Source organism: Fistularia commersonii, chromosome 3 (assembly GCF_037954325.1).
Source record: "Fistularia commersonii isolate RoL2024-O1a breed Wild chromosome 3, RoL_Fcom_v1.0, whole genome shotgun sequence".
Taxonomy (NCBI): Eukaryota; Metazoa; Chordata; class Actinopteri; order Syngnathiformes; family Fistulariidae; genus Fistularia; species Fistularia commersonii.
Window position 1 is genome coordinate 19,734,369 of NC_141286.1, and position 11,360 is coordinate 19,745,728.

Here is an 11,360-nt window from a genome sequence, read left to right on the forward strand (position 1 = left end):
AGACAGTCGGGAATGCTCTGTCGCGCTCTGATTACGTCAGAGATGCGCTTTCCAAACCACAAGGCGTGTGGATTCCTATTTACTTTTGACACGTTGTTTCTCAGTGAAGGCTTTCCTGGATGTCATCACAGTCTCCTTGTTCCATAACTTTGTTGACGTCAGGGGAGACCGACCCCGGATTTTAAATCACGATACTGGCACAGCAATACCACCGTGCAACTGGGGTAACAAGTTCTGACCCTTTTTCAATGTATTATTTGAAAAGCCTCAGGTGTAACGCGAATGCCGTCTAACTAGGTGAAAAACCAACGAGGCTAAAAGACCATCAGGTCATTATACATTTTAATGATAAAGGGAATACAATAAAATAATGTTTGATCACGGGTAGAAAAATTAATCACCAATTTTGCACGCGTTTCCTCATTCATTCGTGCTCCGTTTCCCATGGCGAACCAGTGATTCACTGGAGAAAACGAAACAATCCATGAGGAAAGTGTTATCGTTCGAACAATGTTAATCACATTGATTATTTTTACAGTTTAAGATGATGAATTTGAAACCGAAAGAATTATTCTGAAGTGTGGTTTTGTCTTTTAATACAGTGAATAAAAAGCCTAACAAGTCCAAATCCAATGCAGAAACGCTGCACACTGTGTGTTCATAACATGTATATGTAAATTTTGTATATTTATTTATTTCAGTTTAATCCAGGTGACCAGGTTTGACATCACTGGAGGGCCATCAATCACATAAATCATCAAGAAAGGCAGTTACCCACATTTCTAACACTTCAATGAGAAAGAAAACAGGAACAGCATGTGATAACTGGAGTATTAGACTTGAAGTACTCTGCGTCTTATGTTCTTTTCATGTCCTCTCCAGGAAGTAATAATGTTTCTGAGTCTCATTGTTCATTCTGTTTCTACCTGAAAACAAAATAAGGAAATGGGCATAGCAGGGGATTTCATGCAATTTCATAATTTTCCGGAATATTTCAGCAGAAAGTTTTCCTGATGAATTGTGATGCTATTGTCTACTTATTCAAGGGTGCCTGTTACGGTGATCACAATCTACTGGTCAATGGCAAAGGTTGTGATGGTTCAGGTCAATTAATGATTAATTGATTGGTTTATTTGTCTACTTTTCAGCTCAGTTATTCGGTCACCCACACCACACCCTCTTTGTTTTTAAGGCAAATAGTTGGAAAGCTATAGAAAAAGAAAATAATCTAAATAAAGTGAAAACATGACATGATTAGAAATAGATGTTTTTTCAATATTTTGATGATTTTTTTCTTGGAGAAAAATAACAATATGAAAATAAATTCAGTATAGACTCTTTTTCCAAACCCATGATTAATTTGTTGAAATTATTTGTCTGAAAGTGATTCTTGGTCTGCAGAGTTCATGTTTAAATACTTTGGTATCTGAATAGGTGAAGAGAAAATCATGCTTTATAATGCCTGTAGACCTTCTAAAACATTGTGGATGAAGTAAAAATGCTACAAGTTCGTTAATGGGAATTTTCAGAGCTAAAGACCCTGTTCTGTTCCTAAAAAGAGAGAGAGAGAGAGAGAAAGAGGGAGAGAGAACATATATATAATACCAGAAAAAGGGCAAATTCAGCTATACATTTAGCTTTCTGTCAGTTGTTTAACTGGTTAACATCAATCACAAGTGTCTGATAACACCCCCGGGGTTTCGAGACCAGGCATCAGGCAGGTAAATCAATAAATCCATCGTCATAAACATGTCAAAGGGGCCAAAATGTATAATATTTTATGTTTTTTAGAAGAAATAGACGCAAAATATTTTTCGCTGCTGAGGTGTGCCCACCTTACAGAAGGTCATCTGAAGGTGTGTTATAATTGAATGGGGCACATTAGTCCCTAAGGGTTTATGCCTTTTATCAAAACTGGCTTTGTCATTTTGAAATAGTATAACCTAGATTTTCTGTTTGCATTTCCTCAAACTAAACTCACAGCATAATTAGGATTTCAGTCTTTATGTTAAATAATGGACTGCCACTGTTTTTCAGTGTAATAATTGTGCAATATTTGGCACCAAATGTTTCCAAGTGAAGTAGTCTGACATTTGGTGCAGCATGATTGAAGATATTTTTGGGCAAAATATTTGACAAAAGAGTTTTAGCTAGAAAATCTGTTTTAAGGAACATATCTTTTCATTTCGACTTATTAACCATAGACACTGCTTATCTTACAGAACATGTCATCTTTCTGTGGAACCAACAATGGAGACCAGGATGAAGGTCATGAGTCCAATCAAGTTCAGGCAAGAAAAACCTCACACTCAAGAAAATGAACTTGGATGGACAGTTGTTAAAGAAATAGCATGAAAAATCATCAAAAAAAAAAAAATGGTGCTATGTCTGGCCTAGATGACTCTGGGAAAACACTGAAAAATTACCAATGGTTAGGGTGTTTTTCTTGTTTGTTTGGTTTTGCAAAGGAGCAGATGGGAAAACTAACTGGAGTGGCTGTTTCTTGTTCAATGGGCTCGGAAACACGTCTATATTGGGGGATTAGAGGGATCTTGATTCTGAATGGGTGTGGCAGAAAACAACTCTGAACCTGTCCCTAACCTTACACGGAACTAGAATGACACCCACCATATCAAAATGTTAAAACACAAGTGAAATCTGACTTTTTTCCTACTGCACTCTCTCCACCTTTTAAGAAACTTTACTCCCCAACCAACATGTGGGAGGAGTAGGAAGGAAATTTGTGAGAAATATAAATCAGTGCTAACTGACTCTACCTTGTAGTAAGTAATGTGCAATAATGATGAAATGCTTTGACTTAAGAACATTAAGCCTCTCTTGTGAATCCAATGTCAAAGTAGAAGCAGCCATTTTCACAACATGTCTCTTTGCAAAATGAATTGTCAGTGAATGTTTTCAGCTTCTTTTCTTCTTCCCACAAGCAACTTTTACCCGAAGCAGCCTAAGCATAAGAAACACACCTAATATGCATTTACATAAATTGTACTGAAAAATACTCAAGAGCTCAATGAATGGTTGCATGATTTTTTTGAGGTATTTTTGTTAATTTTATTTTTTAATAGCCATAAGAATATGAGATGAGGTACACTGGCTGTACTTTGTGTCACAAAGCAACTATATAAATGTATGTATGCATACATCATCTTCTTTTTCTCCTTTTGGGTTTTACCTCCAGGGGTTGCCACAGCGAATCAACCTCCTGCATCTAACCCTATTCTCTGTATCGTCTCTCACACCAACTACCCTCATATCCTCTCTCACTCTGTCCACAAGTTGGCACAAAGATGAGCAATAACAGTACATGTTTCTCAATTAAACCTTCCAACTCTGACTGCAAAGTAATTGAGTACAACATACTATTTCTATTTACTCAATAACTTGAGTTTTCTGTTACTGTCCCAAATTGTGTTATATCACAGCAATATAGTGTATTGAGGATGTTGAATTTGTAGAGTACACACACAAGTAACCCTTAACTAAAACTCCTATGCATTCAATAATGGTTGGCTATCTGTAAACATGAGCTATATTTGTTGGTCTTATAGTATTGTGATTTTTTTTGTTCCAGGACAAGGAGCATCCTCGTGTGCTTATTCCTGAACTATGTCATTTGTTGGTCTTATAGTATTGTGATTTTTTTTGTTCCAGGACAAGGAGCATCCTCGTGTGCTTATTCCTGAACTATGTCGGCTCTTCTACCAGCTGGGATGGGTGACAGGGACGGGCGGAGGCATCAGTTTGAGAAGAGGGTTTGTATTATTTATGTATGTTCAGGTGATTGTGAGAGACCTAAATTGTAAGAACAGAGAAAAGCTTTCATTCAAAAACTTGTTGCCTGAGTCACATTACATTTATCTGTTCTGTTTTCCCATTTTCATGCCACGAATTGAAAGGTTCAAATCCTAGGCTGATGACAGTCACAACAAGATACAAATGAACATCTACAGGTTACAGGTTACTCCAAAAATCTTTGAACTTTGTTGTTTTGAATGACAGCTTAATGTCTGCTCAAACAGAATACGTCAGATGTAGTCACTGGCATTAATGAGCAGGTCAGTAACTAAGATCTGAATATAAAACAAAAAAAATCTAATATTTTACATCACATTTGCTTTGCATGCCTGCATTTGTGTTTGTATGTGGGGGTTGATATTTTAATTTTAAAACATTCCCTCACTGTAGCTTTGACTCAGAAGTGACTCACAGATGTAGGCAGCCTCACCAATTCTTCAAATCAATAGGCTATTCCATTTATGGACATTCCTTCCAGATAAAGTAGATTCCCAGCATTGTCTTTGGGGATTTGTTGAAGCCTCTAACAATTTTAAGAGGGTCAATTGAGGAAATCTATTAAAACCCCTGTTAAAACCCTATACCTGTTGGTTTTGTCACCTTCTCTATTGATTGATTCTCTCTATTTCAAAATAAAGCTCCAGTTTCTTACACCAGTAAGATCATTTGTTACATGTTTATGAATGCCATATATCTTTTTGACATGAAAAAACCCTGGTTGGTGACTCTTAGTATCATGAAGCAAAAGTTGTTTCCCTTATATCGCAAACACCAATTCCATATACACGTTTCAGTCTCATTAATGGACTTTTGCTATTTGCTTAATCTTAACCACTGTGTGGTGTTCGGGTCTGCGGGCACACACATACACACACACACACATACACACACACAAAAGTGAAAACAAGTCAGAACCCGAACACCACACAAGGGTTAACACAGATCTTTTTATTTTATGTCTTGTAAATTACAGGGACCACATTTACATTGCACCGTCGGGCGTCCAGAAAGAGAGAATTCAGGTGAGTAGGTTGTTTTGTTACATTTCAAACTCATTCAGATTTTTTTTCCATGCTAAGTCTAAATTTTGTATTACTTTGCTGTTAACTAGCCAGAAGACATGTTTGTGTGTGATGTGGAAGAGAGGGACATCTGTAGTCCACCTGCCTGGAAGAAGCTAAAGAAAAGTCAATGCACCCCTCTCTTTATGAATGCCTACACTATGAGAGGTGAGCTTCTCAGTACACATTCCATTTCACTCCGAAAAAAACAAAACTTAAAGCCCAAACAATAGCCACATAATTTAGAAGAAATTAACTTGAAACACATGAAGGTTTTAATACGAATAAGCACACGCCCTCCCCCCTACGGGCAGGCCCGGGATTGTGGCTAGATGGCAAGCATATGGTACCTGGGCCTTGATCCCTCACTTCACACTGGCTCACTGGCTGCAGGAGGGGCCAAGAGGTCGAAGGGCTGAGATATGGCTGAAGGGATGTGAAACTCCTCTTCTCTGGCAAGGAAGAAGCCTGGCCTGGTGAGTGAGGCAGAGATAATCTGGGAGATACAATCGGGCTTCTTATAACACACGGCTTGGAACCAGTCTCCTTGAAGGAGGTTGGACTTTTTTCCACTCTGGAGTTGCCCCCATAAGACTCACAGAGCAGGTGTGGGCACACTTATGTCCTACTGGCTCAGTGCCTATATAATGGGATTTAACCAGGTGGACGTGAGGGTACCCTCTGTCTACCTTTGGGTGGGGTGAGGTTTATGCCAAAGCAAAATTTAGGCCTGAAAGATCTTTGTGAGGCCATTGAGAGTGAGTGACCTAGGACAGCTTTGAGTCCGGTCCACCATCTAGCAGCTCAGGAGGGTTGAAGCAGTGTACCATCGACACTGTGTATGGTGAGAATTGCTGCTTACCTCGACTTGGGATGTTGTGGGTAGATGGAGGGAATGGTTCTAAGATCTTCTCAATCCCATTTAATTGCCCTCCAATAAGGAGGCAGTGTCTGTACGACCAGTGGTTTGTTCATAACCTTGATGGAAAAAAATGTTTAGGTGCAACCAGTTTATTGAAGGGAACTGCTGTTTGACTGGAGGATGGGGTGCCCGCTTTTTTTTTTTATTTTTGTTGTTGTTCTACTGTTGGCTTCATCAAACCATGATCTCCAGCTTTCACTGAAGTGATTCATGGCCAAATTAGAAGCAGCTTGGGTGAGAAATAGTACCTCTAAGTTCAAGCCCTTGGTATTCTGTTGGCAAATAGAGAGTGCCCTCTCTTGGTCAGGGATGATATCCCGCCCCAAGTGAAAAAATTCAAGTACCTTGTGGTCCTGATTAAGGAGTGGAAAAATGGAATGGGATATCGACTGGCAGACCAGTCTGTTGTGGTAAAGGAAGAGCTAAAACAAGAGGAAAAGCCCTTGATTTTTCACTTAATCACTGTTCCCCACCTCACCCATGGTCACGAGCTGTGAGAAGTAACCAAAACAATGAGATCACGGATATAGACAGCTTGGAGTTGAGCCGCTGCATCGGGTCAGGATGCCTCCCTTGTATGTTGTTCTAGGATCAATGGATAAAAATAAGCACACAAATATAAAAGCTAGGCAAATAATTCCAAGATCGAGTGTACTTAAATAAAGTACAATTGCACCAGTGCGGGGGCATCATTCCTCAAAATGGTTTCCTATTTGACATGTCTTGGTTAAAATAAAATGTAGGTTTCATAAAGTTTGTTTAGTCATTGAATTTTAAGAATTTATAGGAGTAGCTGTATTCCATAAATGATCTCATCATCTATTCCCTAATCTCTTTCAGAAATTATTCAGAAATAGGTTTGTAAAGTCTGTATCTATAAAACTTACAAAAGGGTGAAGGGAGAATTTACCGGTGGAGCTTTGTGTCTGTATTTAATTCTAACACTTTAATTACATTGCTGTGGTACATCATGTTTTTGATCATTTATTGCAAATAATGGTGCAATTGCTCTTCCCAGTTGCTGCAATTATAATTTGAGGAAGCGCAAGATAGTAGACAACACTAAAAAAATCTAAATCTGCTTTTCCTTTTCAAATATACAGGCGCACAAGCAGTTATACACACCCACTCCAAGGCTGCTGTCATGGCAACACTGCTGTATCCTGGCAAAGAATTCAGGATAACACACCAGGAAATGATCAAGGGGATTCGTAAGGGCACCTCAGCTACCAACTTTCAGTATGTAATGTAGCCAGGATTGGTGAAAACTTTCCAACTACATCCATTTCTAATTTCAGGTCTAGTTCTGAAGATAATTGTTTTTATTTTAATATTTTGCAACATATCTCAGGATCCCATGAGACAATTTTGCAGTATGATGTAATTTTTTGCTGTCGTAAATGTGACGTCTCCAGTTGATGCTCGAGCAGATGATTCATAAGCCGAGGATTTTTTGAGGAGAATGATCACCCAGTTATATTCTATACCTCAGTTGTCTAAACTGTTGTATGTGTAATGTTCACATATATTTCAAAATAATAATGTAGTGATACTTGCCCTAGTTGTCTTGAATGTATTGGTTTATTTAACCCATTGGGTTATTTATTTTAATGATTTACAAATTTACTCTTTACTCTCTTTAATTTTAAATTGTCAGGGTATGTTAGGTGCAGTGTGAATACTAGTTTGTCGAAGTGTTGTTGACCATGACACTGAACCCCTAATTGCTCCCCTGGCATTGGTAGACAGCAGCCTACTGCTCATGGTTCATCCATGATGGGTTAATTGCAGAGAACAAATTTCCCCACGAGGGATTAATAAAGAATAAATTATGATTATTATTATTATTATTATTATTTGGAAGCCTTTCCTGTTCTGTCAAGGTCACGTGATTCATTAACATTCATTTTTGAAGGAATGGCTTTTAAAATATATATGTTTTTATTAGTTTCAGTCTACTTATTCTTTGACGTTCTCAGACCACTGTTTAAAATGTGCCTCTTTGTAAGACAAGCACAACTGATAAGTGAGAGATGGCAGAGATTTGTCACAACCTGACCCATTGCCCATCTGATGGAGAGGTTTTTCAGTATCAACAAAAACCCACTTAATCAGCATTCAGTGTGTGTAGAACATCAACATAGTGTATACATAAATAGTAAAGGTAAAATTAAAATGTCCACCTTTGTTATCCATTAGTTGATTGAACTATAACCCTCTAGCCAGATGAGTTCAAATAAGTTTGCAAGACACTTTCACAGGTTCAGTCATGTTTGCACAAAATATCATAAAGCTGCCATCCAAGTTAATTATAAATAACTGACAGATACATAATATGCTGTGCAGTAATTGTCTGCTTCCTTGCCCTGTGAAACACATTGGTCCTCCAGTGCCTTGTCAGTTATCTGGATAAGAAGTCTGTGCTTACATCCATCCATCACTAGCTCTGTGCCTGATAGATGATTAATTTAATTATGCCTCATAATGAGGATTGCTGTCCATCATTTTTAGTTGTATGTTATCAATCAGGAAATGCAGCTAGGGGTCCATCAAGTCATATGTTTCAAAATGTTAATACAGGCTTCAACGAAAAGTCATTTCCCATTAATAGGGCTTTATGATTTTTTACATTTTATTTTTTATTTCTCTTTTCCACAAATTAAATGTATTTATTTTTTTAAATCATGGGAAATCACATCAATAAACAAAAATTGATGAGAAATAACCTGAAGATTAGCAGAAACTTAGATGGAACAATGTTAATTTATATGTAAAACCAATAAAAATGTTATTGAGCAATGAGCAAGAAGTTACCTTCTAAAAAAGATGAAAAAAACAAACAAGCCAAAACAATTACCCATCTAAAAGGATAGAGATTATGTGAAATTGTTCTTCTCATGAATAAGGACTTATAAAATAACCAATCAAGTGGTAATGTTATACACTTGTTGGTTAACAAGTGTCAAAACAATATTCCAACAGATAGCTATTTTTTTTATATAAAACATTTTGTTAAATTTGAGTAGTTTGGGTCCGTGTTTGCCACGCATGCTGAAGTGTTGGACTACTTTAATCACTATACGGCTCTTTCAAATCTTAACCAGTATTTAGTCATTCATCACCACATCCTCATTTTATTCAACGCAGCAGAGCTAAGGCTTTACTTCAGGCTTTACTTTTGTCAGTCAAGTTCATGTGGTGAACATACATTTCTATATTGATGCAGGTATCAGTGTGCTATGTGTGTTGTTTTCTTTTATAGAAACTCAGTCTAAAACTATTAAGTGATTGCTGAACATCTGTGATTCATCTTGCTGCAAACACAGGTATGATGACACCCTTGTAGTGCCTATTGTTGAAAATACTCCACAAGAGAAGGACTTGAAAGATCGTATGGCTCGAGCCATGGAGGAATACCCAGACGCCTGTGCTGTTCTCGTCCGACGACACGGGGTCTATGTGTGGGGCGAGTCATGGGAAAAAGCCAAGACAATGTAAGCAATAACCTTCCTGTACTTTCAACAAAAGACCCTTTTTTCATTATTTTCATGCATCTTGTTATGTGCTTCTTTATCTTAGGTGTGAATGCTATGACTATCTGTTCGACATTGCTGTCCAGATGAAGCAGTGTGGACTGGACCCTTCAGCTCCTCCAACAGAGAAGAATGGAATAGTTTGACACTGTCCAGTGTTTTTTTCAAAGACACACTTGTTGCAGAGAGGTCAGTAGAGTTCAATCAGCCTATCAGCAGATTGTAATCATTGTTCTTTCACGCTGGTCTGCTTCAAATTTGATGGTAATAGCAGATTCAGAGCTGAAGGAGATTGAATGTCTGTGATCCCCGAACCACGGAGAGGCAGGCTACAAAGCACTGTGGGGCAACTCATTAGTGAGCAAATCAACATCCCAGGTTCAAATCGGGTTCGACTGCATTGAATCAAGATCTGGATGTATGTCAGGCTTAAACCTATTGTGCATATAAATTGATGACAGTGACTACCTGCCTTTGAGTCCATCAATAAAAAGTGATTGAATTTAAACCGTTGTATGCAAAAATTATTCAAAAAAAACGTTTTATTTTGGATTTCCGTGGTTGTTACAAACTAAAGCTGATAGTTTTAGTCATTTGTTGAAATATTTATTTTCAATTATATACTTTTTAGGTACAGTTTTGCAGATTAAGAAGAAAACTATTTGCCGATATGCTTGTGGCATATAGCCATTTGTTTCCAAAAATATTTTACTGAAGAGAAAAGTGGGCATTTTAAAATCAATATGTTAAGAAGAAAATGGTCTGTCTAGAAGTAGACAGTGTATTATCTGATCTTGTTCATCAGTACAGCCCCTATCACTCTGTTATGGTGTTTACTATCAACCTTATTTTTGTGAGAACTACAGAAAATGTTATTTTTAAGCTTTTCCGATCGACTGTTGGGTATATTTGAGTTCAACTATTATAGTGGCGCCGCTCAACCCATAAATTATTCTTCAAGTTATTTTAACGTGTTTGGCGGCAAAGTCTCAAGAGAGAAGGAACACTGATCATTACTCCATATTTCCCGTGATATTGATTAAAGTGTAAATGTGTTTATGATTTTTAGCTTCAGTAAAAGCCTTGTGACAGTCCAAGTGGTGATATATTCTAAAATTATTGACATTCAGACACTCGTTCAGTAAGTTTATGCTTGTCAGCCCCTCAGCACACAGTCACTCAACCAAATGACTCAGAATATCTCAGATACACATTGTATCTTCCTGGCAGTTTGCCTATATAAAAGAGTTCAATCTGAGAGTCACAGAACGGATACAGAGAGTAAACCAACATGGGTGGTATTTAAATGAAGAATATGATATTTAAATGAAGAATATACATCAAGAGTTACCATGCAAAGGATGCAAAGTTAGTTACTACTGTAATTATCATCAAATTATAACAAAGTGGATTCAGGGAAGTAGACCAAAGAGAAGATTTATGGACGTAGTGAGAGAGGAGGATACAGAGAATAGGGTCATATTGGGAAGGTCGCTTCGCTGTGGCAACCCCTGAAGGGAAAAGCTGAAAGGAGAAGAAGATCCAGATTGAGGTTAATGTATATAAACTGCTGAATTTGACTGTTTTATAGTGATTAAAAGAAGTAATTCAGGAGAGGAACAGAAAAAAAAAGTTTCCTTTTGGCAGTGACAAGTGGTTCTGGGGCAGCTAGAAACCACAGTATGTGATTGAAGGGCAACTGTCAAGTTTTGAAAATAAACTTCTACATGGATAACGATATATCTAGTGCCTGATTTTATTTTACTTCATTTCAATTTTATTTGTTTATTTATTTTAATTACATTAGATGTGATCGAATTAGATTCCATCCACCTGCTATGAGGTCTCACAATATAAACTTTGACTTGATTAGATTTAGTTTTTAACTCCTTTTTAAGACAATTGTTCTGTTTTTACACAGTACCTGAGTAGTGTTTCATCATGTTTCTATCTAATTGGAACTTACAGCTTGCACTTTTTTTCAGTATGTCCGTAAACTCTCCCACATACTGCTGTGTGTGGTCGAATTGT

The 11,360-nt window shown here is 37.4% G+C and overlaps 1 protein-coding gene across 1 annotated transcript; it reads left to right on the forward strand.

Annotated features, from left to right (window-relative positions):
• The first annotated feature begins 38 nt into the window (after positions 1–38).
• On the forward strand, positions 39–9,837 carry apip (APAF1 interacting protein). The gene is made up of 8 exons (XM_086144002.1): positions 39–224; positions 2,223–2,291; positions 3,670–3,770; positions 4,787–4,835; positions 4,925–5,042; positions 6,900–7,035; positions 9,123–9,290; positions 9,376–9,837. The coding sequence occupies exons 2-8, from the start codon at positions 2,226–2,228 to the stop codon at positions 9,473–9,475; spliced, it is 738 nt and encodes a 245-aa protein (XP_086000128.1). The 5' UTR covers positions 39–224; positions 2,223–2,225; the 3' UTR covers positions 9,476–9,837.
• The last annotated feature ends 1,523 nt before the right edge of the window (positions 9,838–11,360 follow it).

What these genes read in the sequence shown, in the direction of transcription:
- apip (XM_086144002.1), top strand. Translation starts at nt 2,226, where the DNA reads ATGTCATCTTTCTGTGGAACCAACAATGGAGACCAGGATGAAGGTCAT. An exon ending in GGCATCAGTTTGAGAAGAGG is followed by an intron (nt 3,771 to 4,786) that starts GTTTGTATTATT and finishes TGTAAATTACAG; the next exon opens with GGACCACATTTACATTGCAC. An exon ending in ACCTCAGCTACCAACTTTCA is followed by an intron (nt 7,036 to 9,122) that starts GTATGTAATGTA and finishes CTGCAAACACAG; the next exon opens with GTATGATGACACCCTTGTAG.